The 25,595-nt window shown below is 39.8% G+C and overlaps 1 protein-coding gene across 4 annotated transcripts in view; it reads right to left on the reverse strand.

Annotated features, from left to right (window-relative positions):
- PIK3CB (phosphatidylinositol-4,5-bisphosphate 3-kinase catalytic subunit beta) overlaps window positions 1-25,595 on the reverse strand; it is a 352,397-nt gene that overhangs the window by 173,220 nt on the left and 153,582 nt on the right. For all 4 annotated transcript variants that reach the window (XM_030217213.1, XM_030217212.1, XM_030217211.1 and 1 more), the window contains 3 exons: window positions 17,089-17,314; window positions 10,396-10,619; window positions 8,714-8,896 (listed from right to left, as the gene is read on the reverse strand). In XM_030217213.1, coding sequence (XP_030073073.1) covers window positions 8,714-8,896; window positions 10,396-10,619; window positions 17,089-17,314 — 633 coding nt within the window. The remainder of the gene's footprint in view (window positions 1-8,713; window positions 8,897-10,395; window positions 10,620-17,088; window positions 17,315-25,595) is intronic.

Below are 25,595 nucleotides of genomic sequence, written 5' to 3' on the forward strand. Positions count from 1 at the left end.
AAGAGGCAGAAAGAAATAATCCCCCGTCATATGAATCTAGCAGGGACACGTTGTGCCCCATAAGGGCAACTGATAAAATGAAGGAATCAAAGTCAAAGCGCCCTGTGCCATGCGCTGGGTATTCGGCTCTTGATGACCCCCCCAGTGATTCAGAAAGTGAAAAGGGAGGGGATAATGAGGACAGTGATGTGGGGACTGGGGAACAGAAAAAGGAAAAAAAACGGGTGAGACAGAAAGAAAAAGGAAAATCTAGTGCAGAATCAGGCACTTACCCTGATTTGAAAACTCTAATTACATCAGAACAATATGATTTGGCAACGCAGTTCCAAATTGAGGGTAAAATTCGAGTATGCTCTCCAGAAAAGGACATATTCCCTGGTAAGGTTGACAAAGTAACAGATAAATCTGTTCCTGTTATCTTCCGGAAAGAGAATGTTAAGAAAGAAATGGCTGACACAGGCTGCACTAAATATGGTGAGGACTGGTGGGGGGCAACAAAACATTTTTTTGATTCGCGCCGTATTGAAATGCCATGCCACCAGGGAGGTCCTGGAACATTACAGGATATTGAAGTCCTTGCCTCAGCAGTACTGCGCCATGGTTCAGGTTTAGGAAAAGATTCCTTCGTAAGGGAAGGCTTAGAATACTGGGATAATTGGTTTAAGATTCTGGCCAAAATGGAGGCTGAGGACGCTGCCCATTCCTTACATTCCTCATCTAAATTGAAAGAAGGAAAGGAAGGGCTGTCGGAGAGTGCATGTAATCAATCAGCCTTCCCAGTCATGACACGAATAGATGCAGGAGGAAACCGCATGCAGCATTATAAACCATATACTCCTGTAGATGTTACAATGTTGATTTCCAAAATTCCTAGTGTTGTGAAAGGAGCCCGCATGTGGTTAGAAGGGATAGAACAGGTTACAGCAGGCACTCTATTGACTATAGGTGATTTTAAAGCTTTGTGTGCAGCCTCGGGCATTAATATTTCTCAATTGGCAGTACAATGTGGATATCCGCGCCTGCCGTCATATACGGCCGACGGGGATATCTACGCGGGACAAATTAAGGCGCAGCTTTCTGCAGCGTTGCATATTATGTACCCAACCCCAATTGATTTTTCAGCCATTACCGGTAGTAAGTGGGATCCAAAGACTGATTTTGCAGCCCACTTAACGCAGTGTTTGACCTTGTATAAAGCACAGACAGGACAGGATGCGGATGTAGCTCATAATGTTGCCGTGTTTTTGCATCTTTTTATGTCTACCTTGCCTGGTAATATGCGTAAAAATTTGGATGCTGTTATTGCTCTGTCTTCAAAACCATGGCCAGAAATAAGACAGACTTTGATGCATTTTAGCAATGTGCATCGGAAAATGATAGAAACCCCTCAGAAAGAACAGGCAAAATTAACTTCTAAGTTAATGACTATGCAGTTAAAAGATTTGGAAAGTAAGGAACAGGATAGAAATAAAAAACAGGAAACAATGGTGATGCCCTCTGCCTCACCTCCACAGGTCATTTACTATGTACAACCGGGATATAGCCGGCCGTACCAACCAAGGGGACGAGGCATGGTTAGAGGCAGGGGTAGAGGTCGAGGGATGCAAGGATCAGGACTATCACCTAATAGAAGGGCACATGTACAATGTTGTGGATGTCAGCAATTTGGTCACTATGCTTCAGAATGTTATCAGAATGCAGGAATGCCCCAAGTACAAATGGAGACGCAGCAAGGATTAATGCCACAAGTAGTAGGGATACCTGCGAGTGCCCCGCAGACTGCAATACAGCAGCCGGCGACGCAATCACAGGGACCAGGAGCAGCAGTACAGAGACAGGGTACTGTAAATGCTTTTCCAACTTGGCAGAATACTCCAGACCAATGCTATTGACTGGAAGCAGACCAGTGTCAGGAAGAGGGAATGATTTTCAGATTAGACACAAGGGAACCCTTTATTACATTGACAATTGGCAAATATGGAACTCCTGTGAGATTTTTGATAGATACAGGGGCGAGTACCTCTGTGTTATGTGCAAAACCGCAGGGAGTTAAGCTTTCAAATCAGTATAGAACAACAGTGGGATTTACGGGGATAGAACAAAGAAAAAGGCTAACGGAACCGACTCTGGTGCGCTTGGAATGCCAACCGCAAGGTTCAAGGGAGGCTGTGGTACCCTTCTTAGTGGCACCTGATTGCCCAGTAAATTTGTGTGGTAGAGACTTATTGTCTCAATTAGGATTGTGTTTAGATTTTGGAAATAAAGAAATACCAAGTTTGCTCACCATGGTTCAACAGTTGAATAATGAAAATAAAGTAAGGGTTATGGAAGAATTACCACAACATATTTGGAGTACAAGTGATTCACCATATGGACTAGCCATAAATGCAAAACCCCATAAGATAGAATTAATAGAAGGGGCAAAGGGGCCGAAGCAAGACCCTTACCCCATACGACCTAAATTAGTATCCAAAACCTTGGAACACATTGATAAATTATTGAAATGTGGTATTATTGAACCTTCAGTATCCCCGTACAATACCCCATTGTTTCCGGTCCCGAAAGGAGAAAACAATGTAAGGATAGTACATGATTTAAGAGAGCTAAATGAGGTTACAAAAAATCAATTTCCGATTTGTGCAAATCCTGCTACACTTCTGCACACTCAGAATATATATGCATATAACACTGTTATTGACTTGTCTAATGCATTCTTTTCAATACCTCTTCATCCAGAGTCTAGGGATTTGACGTCATTTATAGTACAGAATGAGGCATACAGGTGGACTAGGATGCCTCAAGGCTTTACTGATAGTCCATCGGTATTCTCAAAACAACTAATGATGGATTTAAAGGATTTCAGGAGTCAATTGCCTGACACGGTGTCATTGTTTGTCTATGTAGATGATATTCTACTGTCTGCTGAGACTGAAGCAGAATGCCTAGATTGGACTACAAAATTATTTTTGTTATTAGGAGAGTTAGGATATAAATGTAACAGGGAAAAATGTGTTATAGCTCAGTCTACTGTCACCTTTTTAGGACAAAATGTTTCAGCAGAACATAAGGTCATTATACCGGAAGTTATATCTATTTTAAATGAAACCCCGGTACCGCAAACAGTTACCCAGTTACGTGCTGTTTTGGGAATGTTAAATTACTGCAGACAATGGATACCAAATTATACACAAAAAGTAATGAGACTTTATAAACATTTGAAACTGCCCGCAGCCACACCAAAGAATACACTAATTGTATTGGAAGAACAGGATAAGATGGTATTGGCTAAGATTGTGAGGGATTTATTATCTCCAGGACCCTTAGCAGTAATAGATATCCAATCACCTGTGCATTTGTGGGTAAAAGACATGGGAAACAGTTGGGCAGCTATGATTAATCAAAACAATGAAGTAAATGCACCAGTAGCTTTTTTGTCAGGCTCTTTTAATCATGTGGAAAAAGGAATGAAAGAAATACCAAAGTTACTGACAGCTATAGTGGCTGCAGTAGGCAAGTGGAGAGCACAAATGCCTTTTGTTCCTATTGTAATACATACCAACCACACGATTAAAACGCTGTTGAGCCCTAGCCAAACAGCATTGACAGCCACTAGATTTGGAAAATATCAAGCAGTACTTTTAGGACAAGATATAAGAATAATACCATTAACTAAAGAACAGAGAAATAAGATAGATCTGCTTTTTCCTGTCGATCAAAAGGGTGAGATCGATACTATAGAAATCCCTACATTTCACTGTCTTACTTTTGAACCCTTATCTGATGGATTAATATGGTTTACAGATGGAGCTTGTGAAAGGACTGTTGCAGGCTTTGCCTGCGTGCAGGTAGATGAGAATCTAAGAAAGATAATGCAAGTACAATATAAAACCCCTCCTGATCAGACTGCACAGCATGCTGAACTTTTAGCCGTTATTACAGCCTTACAACACACTGATATGACTCAAAATGTCACTATATATACTGATAGTGGTTACGTTGCAAGTTCACTACAGTATCATATATTAAAATGGCAGCGTAGGGGGATGATAACCAGTTCAGGTAAAAATCTACAACATCACACATATTGGAAATTGCTGTTTGAAATTTTGGCAAGAAGGGAACGTGAAGGTAGAAAAACTGCAGTTGTGTGGACCCCGGCCCACACTGAAAAGCCAACCTTTGAAGCACTAGGTAATGCAATGGCTGATGCAGCAGCAACGGAGGTGGTTAAGCAAAGTGAAAAGATTTTGTATAATACTAGACAGACACAGGAAGGGCCACTTACGAATGTAGATAAGATTGAAATGTGGCAGCCAGAGGGACAGGAAAGTGAAAAATGGTTGAAGAGAGGATGTATAAAATTGGGAAGTGAATGGTTTAATGCAGAAGAAGGATTACCTTGCATGCCAATGAGCCAGGCGATTAAGGTATTGGCTGAGTGGCATGCAACCATGCATTGGAATAAGGAAACAATGAGGCAACAATTTGAGCAAAGATTTTGGACTTTAAAAATTGATAACCTGATTCAACAGGTTGTGCAAAATTGCATGGTATGCAATATTAACATACCTAAACGAGGTCCTAAAATATCGCCTGGGACACTTCCAATACCAGAAGGCCCAGCAAAAGAATGGTATATCGATTTCACCGATATGATTGTTCCAGTGCAGGGAAAAAGGTATTTGTTAGTTTGGGTGGATGCTTTTTCAAGGTGGATAGAAGCATTTCCATGTAAAAGGGAGACAGCACATGAAGTGGTACAATGCCTGGTAACTCATATTATGCCAAGACATGGGTGTCCGTCTAGAATAATTTCTGATAACGGGACACATTTTAATAACAGTGTTTTGAAAGAAATGGAAACGATTATGGGTTTAACACACAGAAAAGTATCAGTGTATCGCCCCACCTCCAATGGTTTGGTGGAGCGCTACAATGGTATTTTAAAAACTAAATTGAGAGTATTACTGAAGGCTTTAAACAAGGAAACAGCAGGTAAACCATATACCTGGCTTGATTTGTTACCATTAGCTTTGATGGTTATAAGGGCCCAACCTAATGGGCGTACTAAATTGACCCCATTCCAAATTCAGACAGGATGTCATTTCTTCCCGATGCAGACAGCAAGTACTGATAGCACAACTCAGTACTGGCAAAAGCTACAACCTATGTTGAACCTGACAAGTGATATGATCCGAACAAATGTAGCATCACAAGCAGGGACTACTAATGATGTTTGTGCTTTTAAAGTAGGTGATCTAGTACTGCGAAAGAACTTTACACATAAAACATGGAAAGATCCTGTGTATGTAGGGCCTTTTGCTATCACGGCCCTTACTCAGACTGCTGCCCGTCTGGAAGGTCATACTTCTTGGATACATTTAGCAGATATTCGACGAATTAATAACATTGAAATGGACAAAGAATAAACAAACATCATGTCCCTAAACATGATGGTATTGGGATGTTGTTGTTTGTTAATGGACAATGAACACATATGATAATAGACTTGTTGCAGCGGCCAAAATGTTGAATTTGACTGATTGTATCATATGTGCCCACATCCTTGTCCTTGCCAGCTATGATGTATGGGACTACAATGATAAAATTGAGTGGGCACCATGACTGTGATCCCAATAATACCTGTGTAAGAGATGATGAAAACCTTCATTGGACAAATGAGACTATTTATAAGCAAGCCTTGCTTATGGACAAGTGCCCACAGACATCATGTTGGTGTCTGATTAATAGTATGACAACTAAACACATTCCCCCGATAAAGTGCACTTACACGCAGAATGTTGTAACAACTGATTCAATGAATGTTATGCTTTTAATTTGTGTAATTTTTAATGCCACATTAACTAATGCAATTGGGCATTATCCTTATAATTGTTCTTATATGAAACATAAGAATGACAGTGTACTTCCCTTTGATGAAACTCACTGTCTGTATTCAAAAGAAATATAAATTCTGTACCCTAGTACAATTGAATCTGTTTAATGCTGTGTAACATGTGTATTAGCATGTTTGCAAAGATGTGCCAGGATGCTTTTAAAATAACAATGATAACTGAAATCAAGAATAAATAGAACTTTAATATGTCAGCCAAAAATATTGAAAAAGCGTGCAGAAACTGAATGCCACAAACAAAGGGGGGAGGAAATTTAGAAGGGAGGTAAGGAAACAGACTGGAGCTAAAACAGATGTTTGAGTCCTGGAATACCAGGCCTCAAAAGGGAGGATTTGTTGAACAAAAGTATGAAAGATTTGTTGTTGAATAAAAGCATGAAAGATGGGGTGGAAAGCTCCATGATTACAACAAGCTGTTTTAACACTAAACCAAATCTCCTGAGGCATGAGAAATTTGACGGACATTAAACATTAGCCAAAGGCAGGCTCCAGAAAGTCTGTGGGCAATAAGGGGGAGTAGTAAGTGAAAGCAGATGTTCTGCACATGATTAACAGTTTGTGGTATTCAGAGACTTGCACAGGAATGTTGTATGAGAGAATTAGTCAGAGGCCCGGTATAAAACTAGAGGGGAACAAAGAGGTAGTAAGCATTTTGAATTTTTCTTTGTCTGTGTATAGCATTTTTATTTGCCTTAAGCTTGCTGTAAATTGCTTGTGTGTGTAGATATGCTTTGAGTATAGAAATGCTTCCTGACTACCCCTATTGATGGTAATCAGCTTGTACACTAAACAAATGAGTAAACTGTTTATATTAAATATGAAATTCGTCTGGCCTTCTCTACAAAAGTGGCGGCATCCTTTTATACAATGTCTATAACAAAGGTACTAACATTTATGTGCCCAATATGTAGGTAAATGTTTAACAGCAGCATATATGTGAGAATATCATCTAAGCACTACTCTGCAAATATGCACTTAACTTACATAGAATGTATTTGCAAGGGGGACAAACACAAGGGTGGAACAGAGAGAACTCCCATTTATGCAAGTAACTTACAGAATACTGTAAATTACAAACATATCTGCTGCACTTAGGTGCTCGCGCTTATACCAGCTCTATAGCTGCCTAAGTGCTCATGCCTAAACATTTTGTGCCAGCCTCTATGCCAGCCTCAGATGTCATACTGAGGTCCACCACAGAAAGAAAGATTGGAAAGAGAAAGAAAGGAACGGGGTTACGAAGTAATCCGAATACACTCATACCAGCGAAAGCATTACCGCATACCTCATGATCTCATGAACAGGAGATAGGGTTGGAAACATAGGAGAACGTTTACCAGCTGGCTGGAGAAGAACAAAGAACTCAGCTAAGTGCACTATACACGGGACTGAGGGGATAATGTGGTTAAGTATAAGCAGTAAAATAATGAGGGTATTTGGACATGGAATAAATTAACAATTAGTGTGGTTAGGATACTTTGATGGAAGATGTAACAGTATGTGTTGATTCAAGCCAGCCAATGCAAAGTCAAGTAGTTTTTGGTATGGTACAAATTATAACAATTGGGCACTAAGACCTATGATAAGAATAACCCCACAGAATCCCTGGAATCCTTTATATTAAGGTTCTGTTTCACCAGTCGGTGATAGACCAGGGGTGGAGGTGTTGAGGTCAGTTTGACAAACTAACAATAGCATTGGGGGTCCTGGTTAACACATATGACAATCCTTGGAAGATATTACAGATTATTGACTTTGTAATGCCATACTTTGTACTGTTTGAATATTTTTACTGCTGTAATTCTCTTTTGCTTATTTTTGACTTATTCTTGCTATACACCGCCTTGAGTTAATTCGTTCAAAAAGGCGGTAAATAAATCTTAATAAATAAAATACTCCTGAAACTGCCACTGTCCCAACCCTCCTCTACATATTGCCCCACTCCGAAAACTAATCCCCCACTACGTCTACAAGCTCCAAACTGTCCCCACTCCCGAAAACTTGCCATCTTAAGTGCCCCCTAACTTGCACTACCCTCCTTCCCAGACACAACACACATCCAAGCACACAATAGAACACACACAAATATACAAATGATGTGTATATTTTTTACCCTGTTTCATGGTAGTGTTATTATTAGGTTTCAATTTGATGTTTTCAAGTTTTCCTCTTTCGATGTATTTACGTTTATACTTGTACATTTTACTATTGTTATGCTGTTAAAATTGTAAATTTGATAATCTGTACCTACTGTACACCAACTTCATAAAGGCGGTTAATAAATCCCAATAAAAAAAATAAGAGAGCAGAGATATATATACACCCCCCACCAAAAAAAAACACGCACACAGATACACCTATAGTGAATGTAAATAATTTCCTATCCATCATTTTATTCATTTTCTTTGTTAATTCTATTGTGAAAACTACCTCAATACCATGGTTTTCTTTAATTTTTCTAACATAATCTAGAGGAAATTTCTGTGGTGTAGATGTGACATTTCTTCATGTGATGGGGGGGGGGGGGGGGGGGAGAAGAAAAATGAACCCATTCCAAAAAAAGCCCCAATATATTTCTATTCTACAAGCAGCTCCTAACAAGTACAGTACACCTACATGGATTCAGGGGTAAGTTTTTCTTAAACCCAAAATACTTTTAATGTGGCCATACTGAAATATTTCTCAGAACAGGCTTAACTCAACAGATAAATGGACAGAGGACCATTAAATGTACAGTTTGTTATATTTAAAAACTGAAAACAAAACACATACAAACTCGGCTTAAGCAACCTCACATACCTGAAACTGAATTAATGGATGGTCACCAAAGACGTATTCTAGTTTTCCACTAACTTGTAATACATAGTCACTAGGGTTAATATTTTCATCTTCCCGTCCATGGATAGTCAAACGTTTGCGGATTGCAAGTTCATTTACTTTGACAGGGTTCATGTTGGGAGATACCTGGAAACTGAAGACATCCTTATAAAGGAAAACAAAATAAAAAAAATAAAAAAAAGGAAAGGAAAAAAGAAATAGCTATGTTTCAAAAGTGCTCCAAAGTTGAGTAAAAATGGTTTGGCAAAAATTCAAGTCTTCAAATATACTACAGGTGGTGGTGCTATATCCCCATTAGATTGTATATCTGCACCTGTTTAAAAAATGTCAGTCCTACTCTGTTTTACAAGATGTAATGTCAAAACAACAGAAATAAACCACCATTTAGAAAGATATCTAACGTTAGAAGCAGGTCTGAAAAATTTTTAAACACAACAAAAATGAATGTTTAAGCTTGGCTGTTATTAGGATTTTAATTCACATTATTTACCCAGATGACTAACATTGCTTGGTGTCTTGATTTACAAAAGTACCACAGGACAATTCCCTAATATCTACTTAAAGCAGTATCAGTTAATACATTCAACAGTCAACCCACGCTAAAATGAAAGCTAACTGATATTTTTGATTAAAGCTTCAGAGACCAGCAGCTCCAACATTAAATTTAATTACCCTTTCACCTGCTACAGGTAGTCCTGTCTGAACATTTCCAAACAATAGAGAGAAGCTCACATTGTTCCTTCCTGTACTTTATTTGACCTAAGCATAATACAGGATGTTGCTTTCTCATAGGGTCAATGCAGCACCTAGATTAAGTGAAAAATTCACTGAAGAAACAATATTTCAACAATTTGAATATAAACTGGTGAAAACAAAATATACAATTCCTCAATCTGAAGTTCCCCAGTTGTAAAGGACTTAAATATAAGCAGGCATACGCCACTACCTTCTCCTACAGAAGTACACAGATATGGAATGGGTTACCCCCAGCCCTAAAAACTATGGACAATCTAAGCAACTTTCGCAAATCTCTGAAGACACATCTCTTCAATAGAACCTACAAAAAGAACCCTTAAAGACACAAATCACCTCCTAAACTATCCTATCTAACACCATCTTCTCTAATTCCTCATCCATCTTCTGCATACTATTGATTGTATCCAATATCCTGTCATGACTTTGTCATAACAACACTCTGTAAGCCATATTGAGACTGCAAATAGGTGGGAAAATGTGGGGTACAAATGCAATAAATAAATAAATACAACAAATTCTATTTTATTGAACACTTATAATACTATCTAAACAACCCACAGGTATCCACAGGAAATCTCATTTGTAAACTGTAATTTAGTTCATTTGAAATATGGAATTAAAATTAGAATGTATTTAATGGAAAATGAGAAGCCTTTTGCCCTTTGAGTCAAAGAAAATTGAATTTGGAACAGAATAGCAGACTAGACCCAAACACTAACCACATTAAATTGACAAATGGTTGAACTTGGTCCTTTCATTTCTTAGGTTTCTCTCCTGAAAAAAAACATTGCTCTGGAAAAACACTTGTATCTTCCCCTACTGAATAAACTAGAACTAAGTGCTAGAGGTTGCTGATAATATTTTTCAAATTTCCTTTGGTGATATACCTGACAATTGTCAAAATGAATTGCTACAACAAGATTTCCACCATACAGCTTGTCCTGGAAGTTTTCCGGGATTGATGGTTCTAGCTCTGGAGGAAATGTGCGCTTTAACCAATCCAACCAAGACAGCCCCAGAAGTGACTGAATCTTCTCTTCACTTATTTTCCGCATTTTACTACGGAACTCCTTTACCTCAGGATCTTCTAGGGCATCAAACTCATGAAGTCCTGCAAAATGAAAATTGTTTTGAAGGCAACCATAGTATAAAATAGCATGAAGTAAAAGATCTTGAATTTCTACAGTAGCCATTCATTATGTATTTCAATAATGCAAAATACTTTTTGCTAGTAACCTTATATTGACAGTGCAGAATAACTACAAAGCACAGGTTGTGTTAAGGCAGCAATATCCTCAAATTACAACAACTGTAGTCTTCTTTGTTTGTTGTATCCTAATTCTCATTTTAAAGCATTTACATTGGTGATAAATGTATTGTTTGCTGTGATTCTCTCTGTTTTTTTTTTATTTAGTGCACCTGTCAAACCATATTTGTTCTACTGACCATACTGAATATATTGCCTAAGATAAACTCTCTAAAGGTGCTATACAAAAAAATGTTTAAAAAAAGGAAAACATACAACAAACTTTAAAAAATGATAAAAATTTACAGCAATAAATTATAGGGAAACTATATGTTTATGCTTAGTATACATTTGGTAAAACCACCCTTCCTAATAAAATCTGAGTGGTTTAAAATTCGTTCATAAATTGCTTAAGAGTTCCAGGGGCCCTTTTACTAAGCTGCATAAGCATCTACGCATGGCCAACGCGCGCCAAATGAAGTTACCGCCCGGCTATCACGTGGCTCTTGTGGTAATTTCATTTTTGGCATGTGGCCGATACTCGTGGCCGAAAAATAATTTTTTATCTTCGGACATGCGCAAAGTGGCATTTGACGCACGGTCATTACCGTCCGGTTACCGCATGAGACTTTACCATTAGATCAATGGCTGGCGGTAAGATCACAGTCCCAAAATGGCCATGCGGCAATTTTGATTTTGCAGCACATCCATTTTCGGCAAAAATTTTAAAAAGGCCTTTTTTACAGGCATGCTAAAAAAGGGATCGGCGCTCACCCAAAACCTGCGCCTACACTACCGCAAGACATTTTTCAGCGCACCTTAGTAAAAGGACACCCCCCCCCCCCCCCCCCCCCCAGAGAGGAGAAGGAAGAAAGTATCAAGCCAGATTCTTGCTATTCCTTCCGGAGCTAATCAAGATTATAGGCCAGGGAGAAATACAGGGCCTTTAGGCATGCCTTAAATCTCTGATGGAATCTTTCCAGGCAAAGGTAAAACATTCTACAAGAGGAGAACAATAATATGGAACACAGATTCATGGGCAGTTTCAAGACAAGCACACGAAGGGGGAGGAATGGTGAGGAGTTTGTCATTTTTGGAACCACAGAGTATGAGTGCGTGCATAAGGAAACCGGCTGTTAAACAGGAACACCAGTTGGCCTGAGTTAAATATTTTGAAAAGCTGACAATGTTACATTTTATCCTATATGTAATAGGGAGCCATTGACTTTCACATAGGAGGAGTGATATCTACTCTTCTAGTAGGAATAATAAGTCTAGATGCAGTATTTTGGATGCACTGGGTAGGATATAAGTAGTCAGTTGTATAGTGCATTACAGTAACCAAGGTAACTTGTAATCACAGCATGGATAAGTGTGGGGAGCACTCTTGTCTAAAGAGCGGATAGACTGAATCCAACACAGACAAGATCTGGGCATTAAATTGGAGCTGCAGGTCTGAGTACTATGATTCCTCTTGAGTTGGAAAGTGGTAGCTAGTTCCCTAAACTGGATGAAATAGCAGGAGCAGAAAGTCAGCCTGTAATCCATATGGCAGAAACTTTAGGAGGACAGTTTGAGAGGGTTGTTTGTGAGTCATCGTGAAACTACAGATAAACAGTGGCCGAGGAAGGTAAGATATGAATGTGCAGTATCCACATAATGAACCAATTGAGCACTGTCTATAAAAAATAATCTACTAATGCCTTTAGATTGAACAAGAGCAGAAGACATGAACAGACAACGGAATCAAACTCTGTGGTACCGCACAAAGGTTGTGGAAAGGAATGGATGAGTTTAGTTTGAACAGCAAACAATCTTGACAGAAAAGCATGGAAACTTAAGTACATAAGCCCTAGGTCAAAGAAGTGGTAAAAAAAAAATTCATGGTTGGGGGCATCACGTGACCTGCTCAGGAATGGCTGCCTGATAGAGTGGCTCCAGCTGATGAAAACATATTCTTTATTATATCAGATATTTACTACTACTACTATTTAGCATTTCTATAGCGCTACAAGGCATACGCAGCGCTGCACAAATATAGAAGAAAGACAGTCCCTGCTCAAAGAGCTTACAATCTAATAGACAAAAATAAATAAATAAAGTAAGCAAATCAAATCAATTAATGTGAACGGGAAGGAAGAGAGGAGGGTAGGTGGAGGCGAGTGGTTACAAGTGGTTACGAGTCAAAAGCAATGTTAAAGAGGTGGGCTTTCAGTCTAGATTTAAAGGTGGCCAAGGATGGGGCAAGACGTAGGGGCTCAGGAAGTTTATTCCAGGCATAGGGTGCAGCGAGACAGAAGGCGCGAAGTCTGGAGTTGGCAGTAGTGGAGAAGGGAACAGATAAGAAGGATTTATCCATGGAGCGGAGTGCACAGGAAGGGGTGTAGGGAAGGATGAGTGTGGAGAGATACTGGGGAGCAGCAGAGTGAGTACATTTATAGGTTAGTAGAAGAAGTTTGAACAGGATGCGAAAACGGATAGGGAGCCAGTGAAGGGTCTTGAGGAGAGGGGTAGTATGAGTAAAGCGACCCTGGCGGAAGACGAGACGGGCAGCAGAGTTTTGAACCGACTGGAGGGGGGAGAGGTGACTAAGTGGGAGGCCAGCAAGAAGCAGATTGCAGTAGTCTAAACGAGAGGTGACAAGGGTGTGGATTTAAACCCATTCTAATCTGAACCACATATTGCTTATTTCAGTAAGCTATGGCTTCAAAATCTCTGAAAAGTGATTCATCTATGCAGCAATCAGTTTCCAAAACGCCCAAAGACAGAACGTGTCTCTCTGGAGCAAACCACTTTACCAGCAGACCTGCCGAGCTCGCTGATGACATCAAATCGTAGCGTGAGTTAATGCAAAAGAACTAAGTACTGCTGCAATTAAAAATGAACTTACCGAAATTTCCACAATGCTTATTAGACCGAATGCTCAGCTAGAATTACTAGAAGAACGCATGGCAGTACATAATTCTCAGGCTCTCACCATGCAGCAGTGCCTTGCTAAATTAGATCTGATGCAAGTGGAGCTTACTGACTTGTCTAACAAAATGCGTCAAAGTAATTTACGCGTCCTTGGCTTGCCAGAACACTGCAAAGGAGCCGATCTGTGCAATTTTCTTCAGACCTCTCTGTCTGAGAACCTAGGATTTGTCTTTAACCCCCTGCTCAAACTCAAATGCATGCACAGGACTCCATCAAAGCCTACAAAGGAAGTTTGTACACTGTGCCCAGTAGTTATGAATCTTCGATACAACCAAGCGTTGCAAACACTGCAAACATCCAAACCTACTAAATCCATTCTTTTCCAAGGTAAGAAACTGACCTTTACTCTCGACTTCGCTAAAATGACAGCACATGCCAGGAAGAGCTTCAAGACCCAGACGCGAAGCCCTTGGTACCCAATATGGGCTTTTATATCCAGCCAAAATGAAAGTAACCTACCACAACGTTACTAAAATGTTTGACAATCCAGAAGCATTGCGTGTTTTTTTTTTTTTTATAAACAATCTACCTACCAATTGACACGAATTGGGTATCAGGAAATTTGGCTCTGCTTCTAGTTCATTGCTGATATACAAGTTACTATGATTAAATATGCATTACTCTCATCAGCATCACTCTTAGGCAACCTTTATGGCCAGTCATGCACTCATGCTTCGATGATCCATCTGGTTATATAGCTTTTGCATTTTTGTTATTGCATTTAATTTTTCTTCCTCTCTTCAACGTAGTCCACAATTGTCTTCCTCTCATAATGCATTTCTGAAGATCTGGGAATTATGCACTTTCTCCCTTGCATGCCTACTGTACATTTTATGAGTCTAAACGTTAAGGGCATATCTCATGTTATAAAGAGAAAGAAAATACTTTATCTGAAACACCTTAAGGTAGATATTTGCTTCCTTCAGGAATCACATCTCTCTGAAGCCGAGGTGCAGTAGATTTCTGGAAATCTTTGACCAATGTTATAATGCACCCACCTATGGTTAAAAAAAAAAAGGGGGACTATTATTCTTATCAGGAAAAACCTGGGCTTTCAATACCTCTCACATACTACTGATCCACATGGCAGATAGCTATAAATGGCACTCTCCTTGGTAGATCCACTACCCTACTAAATATTTATGTTCCACTGATGACACACTGTTTTTTCAAAATTTGGCTTCTGTATGCAATACTTCATGCTCTTCACACCTGCTGATGGGAGGGGATTTTAACTTCCCTCTTGACTTCCATCTGTCGTCCTACCAGATTAAAGGCTAGATCCACCCTACTCGCTATGATGCAAGAACACAGATGGACTGACCTGTGGACACTTTTGAACCCGATGATAAAGATTACTCTTGTTCTCCCCCTCACCACACTTACTCCAGGCTCAATTACTTTTTAGCTACCAAACACTTCATACCATTATTGCAATCTTCCAAAATCCATGATATAACCATATCAGACCATGCAGCTGCTTCTTGTACATTTTCCTGGTATTCAGATTTCACACCTCATAATCAGAGACTCAATTCATCGCTCACATCTGATCTGGACTTTAATCAATCACCACTCCTCTTTCAGAAGAATTTTTCTCTCATAATACTAGACCTGACTCCCATCTGGGAGTCCTTCAAGGCATGGCTCCGAAACAAAGTTATCAGCTACACAGTCCTTAAAAAGGAAAAAAAAAAAACCATTCAGAGCTAGTTACTTTAGAGGGTGAAATCCATAACCTGGAATCCTATTTATTTCACAAACATGACCCATCTACTCTATAACGCGCACAGACTCAAGTTTAAATATAACCAAATTCTCAGCCAAATAGCGTCTGCTATTCAGTTCATACAATGCTCCATGTACTACACCTCTGCTAACAAAGCTGGAAAATTATTAGCCTCACATTTCAAAGGTCATCGCATTAAACAGAGAATTACTGCTATTAAACGTCCCTCTGGTCTTCTTCCAACTGCCACATTAGATAACCTTTAGGCATTTCAATCCTTTTATTCTGATCTTTACAACTCTGAAAACTCCACATCGGAAGAAGATATATTTGACTTTCTAAAATCCGTGTCTCTACCCCATTTGAACACTCAATCCGGCCAGCTCTTGGCACACGACATCACCAACGAGGAAGTACATCTATCTATCAAAGCCTTACCGTCTTCCAAGACTCCTCGCCCTGATGGACTACCTGCCAAATTTGTTTTTAAAACATTCTTCTCCCTTTTCGATCCCAAACTTGAATTGTATTATCAGAGCCTATTATACCACTCTGCATCTTCAGGTCATTTCCTTGATGCAAATGTTGTCCTTCTCAAGCCTAACAGAGATCCACAATTGGTCCAAAACTACCGACTGATTTCTTTGTTAAGTCTGGATTACCAAATTTTTACAAAATTATTAGTCTATAGACTAGAGAAAGTCATTGCTCCTCTTATACATTCAGAACAAATTGGATTTCTCAAGGGCCAGTTTGGGTCAGACAACACTAGGCTTTTTTTGCCACCACATCCACTCTACACAATCAAGACCTGAAACAGCTCCGGCGAAACGTAGACCATGTCGGGACCCATTTTATTCTTTTCACCTAGCAAGTTAAGTGAGAGCTTTAAAAAGTTTTCACAAAAATTGTTATTTGGCACTTGGGGGCATTACTTTCAAAGTAGAGTCGTGCTATGATTATATGCCTGGACATCTTTGAAGACCAGCGAGTGTTTGTCTCTTAGAAACATATGAGCATATCCCCATATATATGATGAAAAACAATTTTATAGAATGATTTATGAAAGTTTGTTGTCAGTAATGTGTGTTACATCTTTGTATCAGATGGGAATAAGAATTGTATAGTTTTGTTACCTTTCTCATCCTTTTTTTTTTTTTTTTTTTTTTTTTAAGTTTCCCTGGTTTGTTTTTACTAATCAGATAGTGCCACGGTGGTCTGTGTCTATATTCAGCATCACCAGCTGGTTTAGTGCGCCTAATATCAGCATGGGAGCTAGTCAGCACAATTTAACTGGATTAGAGCCTTTCTACCTGGTTAAATTCCACAGAACGTTGATACCACTGCTTTTAATTTGTTGCCTGAGTATTAGTTGGCCCAACACTAAAAAATATTCAGGTTTGAATCCGTATGCAAGGCTCCCCAGGGCTCAGCTGTATCAGGGAGGTGATGTTCTATGATGATGAATGAGAAGTGATTGATGACAGAGACAGAACCTACCCAAATCATTTGTCTAACTGTGGGGGTGTAAAGCAAGAGAAAAAAAAGAGAGAGAAAAGAGCCAGTGAAGTATTCATATGTACATACATCACCTATTATGTTATATGAAAACTACAAATCAAATATTACCTTTTCCTATAAGAACACCTATTTTGGAATCTAGTTTTTCTGCAGGGTCACAGCTTCTTGTCACAAGTTTGAGGACCGGAAGAAAAGGTCTAACATCACAAAGCCTTCGTGTTTCATCCTCCAGCTCCTCATGTACAGCAGTTTGGTTCACACATTCAAACATATAGGAGTCTATTGCCATGAGGAGGTGAAACAGTGGATATGTTTGTGCTTCTTTCCATAGCAGCTGCAAATAAAAGGTATTCCTGATTAAAAATTATGCTGCATTGTGTAAAAAGCAATTCCCCCGTTTTTCACATTTCTGTTCCCAAGAGTTCTTAATTTAAATCTGAGCACAGAGAGATTACGTGACTGCTCATGGTCAGTGGAGGAAGACAGGAAACTGAGCATTAGGTCTATTGGTTTCATAGCTCATTATTTTAACCACTAGGCTACACTAACAGTCCACAATGCTTAGTCAGCCTTTCAGGTTCCCAGGAAAGAACATGGCCTTTTGGAGTTGCATGTAAATTCTTGTTCTCTCCTGTTCTCATCTGTCCAGATGAATCAACTCAACTTGCCTTCAGCCCTCACAAAAACCTTTACCACAGTAAAGTTGTGCTCTGAGGGAATACCGACACCAGGAAGCATTTGCTCAGCAGTAAAAACAAAATAGATCTTTGCAGGTTTTACTAAAATTGATGTGGTAACTGTGGTAGCCCATGTTTAAAGGTAATAAATAAATAATGAAAACAACAAAATAAAACTTTTTTTTTTTATTGAACAACATATTTTTTGGCTAGCTTTCAAACTGAATTCAGCTATAAAGTTGTTTTGTGCTTAGTTATAGCATATATTTACATAAATAAAATAGCTGCAATAATCTCTTCATCTGAATGGAACAATTTATTTACATGTGGTCTCAAACCCAGAACTCACAGATCATTAATATTGTATCTGATGTTTACCTGATCTGCTGCCACTGGTGCAATTTTGGGTACAAAATGCAGAATTCAGCACTGTACATTAAGCATATTTTAAAACCTCCACTGCAAGCAAACCTCTCTCATGCACATTCATTATAGATATCCTGAAAGAAGTACTCCAAGACAAAGAATTTTGACTACACAGTGTATTCTTTCAAGTAAGAGGGAAGGCTCAAGCTTATTGCAATGAAACAGAAGTGACCTGGTGGGTAAGATGTGGATGTTAAAGTATTCAAACAATGAAGTATTTGGGGGGTATATACCCCCTCAAAGTTAGGGGAAGCTTGAATTATCAAGCACAATTAGAGGAAGGGTTAGGACAACAGACAAAAAATAAACATTTAAAAAATATTACTGCTTTTCTGGCCTTGTCTGTGATGACATCTGACTAAGAGCACATTAGCTCAGCAGGGCAACATTTGCTGTAGCATGGAACTGAAGGACAGTGTACATGGGCATTCAGAACTATTAGAGCATTAGTTCTCAACTCAGTCCTCAAGGACTGCCTGGCCAATTAGGTTTTCAAGATAAGCTAAATGAATATATATAACAGTAGTAAAAAAGGCCCGTTTCTTGCACAAATGAAACGGGTGCTATTAAGGCTTTCCTCTGAGTGTGTATGTTTGAGAGAGAAAGTGTGTGTGATAGATGGAATGTGTGTGTCAGAGAGAGAATGAGAAAGAGACAGAGTGTGTGTGTGTGTTTGTGTGAGAGAGAGAGTGTATGTGAGAGACAGAGTAACTGTGTGTGTGTGACAGAGAGATAGGGAGTGTCTCAGAGTGTATGAGAGAGACAGTGAGTGAGTGAGTGTGAGCCCCCCCCCACCGCTCTCGCAAGGCCCCCCTCCCCACCTCCCCTGCCCCCCCTTCCAGCCATCCATGTCCAGCGACCCTCCTCTCCCCCTGCCCCCCCTGCAGCTACCCATGTCCAGCGACCCTCCCCTCCCTCCCCCCGGCGCATCAAACCCCCTCGCCACCCGCAGCTGCCAGTGGTAGCGCTGTCCGTCTGCTACCAACAAAGAACAAGGTGGATGCAATAGGTTTGTTTTGAGTGTACTGGGATGACGGCAGCGCGGGGAAGAGAAACAGAGGCTAACCTAAATGGGTTCAACTTTTGACCTCATCCCGTCTCCTCCTTGGGTATAGTCCCCCATACACCACTGTCCCCTTCGTCTCTTCCTCTTTGATCGGATCTGCGGAGAGCTGGAATTGTAACAGATGCACACAGCCGAGATCAGAAGCAGGAGTGAATGCAGGAGCCATAGCGATGTCGGTGTTTTCTGCTAGCAGCGGCAGCTCGCTGTTTGCCGGGTTCCAGGTGCTGGGGCTGTATTCAACCATTTGCCGCACGTTGTACGCTATCACCGTAAGAACCGCCAGTTCTATGTAACGACTGTCGTGGGCCACAGTTTCCACACGATTGTTGTGTTTAAAGATTCAAGATTCTCTAAAATTTTATAGAAGAGAGGGTAAACAGCTTGAAGGTACGGACATTTTAGTTTTAACTTCTCCTGTTTAAAATATTTTGTTATATTGTGCACCTGGGATCCTCCAGAGGGATTTCTCAGCCTTAATTGAATTTTTGATTGATCTTAATATTCCGCCTCACAAATGTTGGGAGATTTTAATTGGCAGATTGGTGGCAGCAGGAATGACGACTATATATCTAGTTTTTTTTTTCCAGATGCTAGATGCTCTGGACTGAAAGCAAAATTACAGCGGAACCTACCCACATTGCTAGCTATACCTTAGATTTAGTTTCTGTGGATAATTGGGCATTGGCCCAGAGGGTTGGTGGTTATTGGGTGAGCACAGTTCCTTGGTCTGATCATTATTTAGCTAAATTGTTAAGCCAATGGTGACAGTACCTTCACGTTGAGCTGTTCTGAGAGTTATCGATCACAGGACTCATTTGAGTTGTTGGATTTAAAGGTGGAGGTCAAAGCAAACCTGACAAAGTTTGATGGCATGAATGCCTCCACGGCTGTTAAGTCTTGGAATTCAATATTGTCTAATTCACTAGATTTGGTTGCCCCTATGTGTGAACATCACAGAGCACGCTGGCATACAGCTCCTTGCAATACTTTGGGTCTGAGATTATATAAGCAGAAGTTGAGGCGTTTTGAGAGAAATTGGAGAGGCTGCCCACCTAGAATTACTTTAATGGCCTATAACCTAGAATTGAAGGTATATAAGTGCATGTTTGTTGGCAAACAGAGAGCATCTCTATGAGTTGGTTCGTTCCAGCACCCACTGTTTTCTGCTTAACGGCTGATCCTAGCACATATCGTAAAGTGACTCGTTCCTCTTTGTCTACTCAAGATTTTGCTTAGGGATTTGCGGACAAAGTGACTAACATTACTCATCAATTTTAGAACCAATTATTGCCGAATTAAACTGCCCTTTAGTTCTCAATGATCAATTGCCCCTGTTTTCAGTCTATAAGCACTGACCAAGTGTTACAGGCTTTCTCGAGGATGAAGTTGTCTTACTGCCCTTTATATCTATGTCATCTTGTCATTTTCTGAAGGTTTTATAGTACGCTTTGAAGACATTGGTTGTTAGGCGTTTGTTAAAGAGCCCATCACTTAATCTTGATGTGGTCCTTAATTATAGACCTGTCTTATTGATCCCTTTCCTGGAGAAACTTATTGAAAAGCTGGTTTATTACCCAACTCTTGGACTTTGAAGAGAAATACAATGTTTTGGATATGAACCAGTTTAGTTTTACATCTTTGCACGATGCTGAAACATTGCTAATTTCTATTTTAGTTACTGTCAAAGAGGGTTTTGATTAAGGTAAACGCAATTTGTTAGTAAGCTTGGACATATCTGCAGCCTTCAATACAGTTGATCATAGCATATTCATCAACAGACTTTGATCTATCGGGCTGAATGGCTCAGTCCTTAATTGGTTTGAATCTTTCTTAGTTGGCAGAAAATATCTTGCTGTCAATTCTAAATGCTCAACAGAGCTAGATTGTTTATCAGGTGTGATGCAGGGTTCAGCTCTTTCTGCTATGCTATTCAACATCTTTTTGGTTTGCTATTAAACAGAGGATTGCTTTTAAAACTTTACGATTAGTTTTCAAAGTGAGAAATCAGGTTTCTCCTATTACTTCCTCTACTTTGTATACGTACCAACCTGCAAGAGTTTTGTGATCTTCGAGAACTAACCTTTTAGAAGTGCCAACTTTTCAGGTTATCAAGCTTGATGAATATTGCAAGTCTTCTTTTAAAGTTTGGGGGCCTAAATTATAGAATGAATTGCCTATGTATATGAGGTCTTTGAAGGCCTTGAGTCAATTTAGGTAACAGCTAAAAACATTGTTATTCTTAGAGACATTTGAAGACCTGCATGCCTCTGGACAGATGTGAGTCCTATCAGCTCAGGTAAATGTGTATATGTAGTTAATTTTAGTTTGCAGTCCGTGTGAGGATTCCTTGATGTGGTGTTTTATGTGAGGGCCTCTGTTTTTGTAATGCCATGTCATTTCATCTCTGTGCATGTACTTATTGTAAGCCACCAAGACCTCTATGGATTGTGTGGGTTACAAATGTTGTAAACAAACATGTAGTTGCATTCACTGCCTTCATTTTATGCACATTCAATGTGGATATGCTGGAACTCAGACTAGTCAGGTGGTCCCCCACATCAAGTTGAGACACTCTATACTAGAACAAGGCAGCCATCATAGCAAGATTTTGCCAATAAAATCACAATTATAGAGTATCACTTGGCATACAAAATTAATGGATTTTGGTTAGCTTAAAAGAAGTAAATGCAATTATTTTAACAAGAATTGCTGCTTTGTCTTCAAAACAGTTCACCACATGGTAGGGGGACGGAAGATTCACTTGCTCACATGTCTGAGAGAATGGATTTTTTTTTGGCAAGGAAGTAGTCTCTTCATATCCCATTGAAGCCTAATAGGAGAAGGCCTCATTTTTAGCTGCAACTGCTAGCTGCCACACAACTCCAAAGCATAATGGATGGCAAGATGTTCTTTATGTTTATTTCAATACTTGCTATACTGTCCTTTGTGATCACAGCAGAGTGGTTTACAATATCCCAACATAAACTAAAGGAAAGAATGTAATGTATCAAAAGTTTCCCCTGCCTTGTAAGAGCGAATTATCTTCATTTTCAAATGCTCACAGCTGCTTAGAACAGCCCATTTTTGCTAAAAGTGGACAGAAAACCAAGTTATTGACCTATAAGGTACTGTCTGTGGAAAGCAGGACACAAGTCCTCACAGATGAATGCTGGCACAGATGGAGCCCAGTGCAGAGGAAGCTTGTCTAGCTCGGTGGAACCTTTTGAGAAGCTTCACTGCACATGTACCCCAGGTTCTGTTTGTCACTGTTGTGCATAACCTCCCGCAGTCTCTTTTCTGCTGAGCTGTTACAGGAGCCTTCTCTGTATTGAGTCCTTGTCAGATTTACATCCAGATTTTAAGTTTTTTCTTTATTTGTATACTTGCTGTCAGGTCACCTGTTTAGGCCTAGGGGTGACCTGATCGGGCTAAGTTCTAAATAGAATCCTTTGATTTTGCTGCAATTATCTTTAGGTGACATGTCCCACAAAAACACAAAAAGCCTCCGGCAGCTTTAAAAAGTGTGGATGGTGTAGCAAAACCATATTTGGTGGGAATACTCTTAACTGTTGTTTGCAGTGCCTTGGGCCTGGTCATGATCCCTCTCAATGACATGTGTATTCTCAGATGACAAACTGAGGGTTTTGGCTAAACTGAGGGCTTTTTGGCCATGAAGAGTGAAAAGAACATTGGAGGCATCAGAGTCCAGAAGCTGCACCGGACCTTGGGGCTACTCTTGACACTGAGAACTGATAAAAGGCCACCGAGATCAGATATTGAGTTAATTCCCACTTACAGAAGTATTTGTCCTTTTCTTAATCGTTGTCAAGTGTCCATACTAGAAAGCACCAGCAATGGTGTTCATAACATCTAAGCACTACATTCTCTGGTGCTCTCAAAGCAACCTAATGCTGACAGTGGAACATCCTCTTCTCTGAATTAATGCAGGGTTGAAATCAAGGAGGTTTGACTGAAAACAGGAGATGGCATGACGTCAAAAAGTTGAAGCCACTTAGGTTAATCTCTGTTTCCCAGCTGTCGTTCTGTGTGCACTCAAAACAAAGCAAACAAGCCTATGAGTTGCTGCATCCACGCTGTCTTTTTTTAATTATTGGTAGCATTTATTATTTAATCTCACTTATATTTTCAAACATGCCAGTTTGTGCAGCATACGAATGTACAGCCAGGAAGTATAATAATGGAATAACTTTTCATACATAAGAGTGGTAATTTGTAGGGGCTGGTATAGGGACTCCCTAGCAAGTGTTGTATTTGTGCAAACAATTTTTTCTCCTGGTAAAGTACCACTAGAACAGACATCGTACCGTCTCCTGTTCTCAATATAGCCTCCTTGGTTGCAATATACCTCCAAAGAACCTGAGACCAGGAAATTCTGGAAACAACTAGGCATCAAGCCTTTTTCTTTGCTGCCCCATTTCTCTGGAATTCTTTACGATTAGCTCTCCTTGAAGAACTATTTATGTGTTAAACAATTTAAAACTGCCTTGAAGACCTGGCTCTTCACACATGCATTCAACCTGGTTAGAGGGGAGTGTTGTCCTAAATCGTTGGGTTGCAGCCCTTGCTGCCATCCCTCCTCCTTTCCCTGTGGTCCCCTATTCCTCCCCCTTTTTAGTAGTTCTCCAACCTCTTCCTCTCTTTCCCTTTTTGTATCTCTCTTACCTTTCCATCCATACTCCCTTATAATATGGATAGCTCTTTCCTTTAATATTGAGTTATTGTATTTCTTTTCCTATATCACTGTTTGTAATTTTAAATTGTAATCCACCTTGGTCTACTAGTTAGTGAAGGTGGTACAGCAAGTACATGGAAATAAATACTAGTTCCTACATGTCTTTGGCACTGGCAGTCTTCAAAGAAGAGGTCAATAAGAAGATTGAGCACCTGGAACATTTACTTATACAATGCTACACTTTAGCTTTGACATACCCTAATACCAGTGTTTCCCAAACCTGGAGGCACCCCAGCCAGTTAGGTTTTTGATACATCCACAATGAATATTCATGAGAGAGATTTGCATGTAGTGGAGGCAGTGCATGTAAATACCTCTCATGAATATTCATTGTGGATATCCCAAAAACCTGACTGGCTGGGGTGCCTCCAGGATAATGTTTGAGAACCACTGCCCTATACCAATGCAGAGAATGTTCCAGCTGATATTCGAGGTTCATGCAGTGCCCGGAGGAAATTCATCAATGTTGAGAAATCAAGGGGTTTCAGATTTCATATCTGCTGCATCGGTATTCTTGTTGAGTGCATCAGGGAGGGTCAGGTAAAGGCTCCAATGTCCATGCCATGACTGGATCAGTAGCCTATTTGAGGCCAGTGTCCATGTAGGAATTTCACAAGTGACATCAACGATGACACCTAGATCCTTTTCCTGGTCGGTGACTCCTAATGGGGAACCTTGATTCATGTAGCTATAGTTCGGGTTCCTCTTTCCCACATGCATCACTTTGCACTTGCTCACATTAAACGTCATCTGCCATTTGGATGCCCCGTCTCCCAGTCTTGTAAGGTCCTCTTGCAATTTTTCACATTCTTCTTATGATTTAACAACTTTGAATAACTTTGTGTTGACAGCAAATTTAATTAACTCACTAGTTACTCCCATCTCTAGATCATTATAAATATGTTAAAATGCAGTCCTAGTACAGACCCCTGTGAGACCCCACTATCTACCCTTCTCCATTGGGAATAACGACCATTTAGCCCTACTCTCTGTTTTCTATCTTTTAACCAGTTTTTAAATCTACAATAGAATGCTACTTCCTATCCCATGACTTTCCAGTTTCCTCTGGAGTCTTTCATGAGGTACTTTGTCAAATGCCTTTTGAAAATCCAGATACACAATATCGACCAGCTCACCTTTATCCACGTTTGTTCACCCCTTCAAAGAAATGTACTAGATTGGCGAGGCAAGATTTTCCGTCACCTAAATCCATGCTGTCTTTGTCTTACTAATCCATGCTTATGTATATGCTCTGTAATTTTGTTCTTTATAATAGTCTCTACCATTCTGCATGGCACTGACATCAGGCACACTGGTCTATAATTTCCAGGATCGCCTTTTTAAAAAAAATTGGTGCTACATTGGCCACCCTCCAATCATCAGGTACCATGCTTGACCTTAAAGATAAATTACTACTAATAGCTCCACAAGTTCATTTTTCAATTAATAGTAATTGGCTGTTAATAAACGTAGACAGTTTGCAATACTGCTGATAATCAAAAGATCTTAAACCATTTTTTGATAGTAATACTATAATTTAATGCCTTACCTGAGAGAGTGAAATATGTCCCAAAATGTTAATGGTTCAGGTACAACAGCCTAAATTCTACTTCTGCAGTAAAGCATTAACTTGAAATTACAAACAAACCTAGTGCTAGTTTCTGAAATTTCACAGGTTTAGAGTCAAAGGCGA

Source organism: Microcaecilia unicolor, chromosome 10 (assembly GCF_901765095.1).
Source record: "Microcaecilia unicolor chromosome 10, aMicUni1.1, whole genome shotgun sequence".
Lineage (NCBI taxonomy): Eukaryota > Metazoa > Chordata > Amphibia > Gymnophiona > Siphonopidae > Microcaecilia > Microcaecilia unicolor.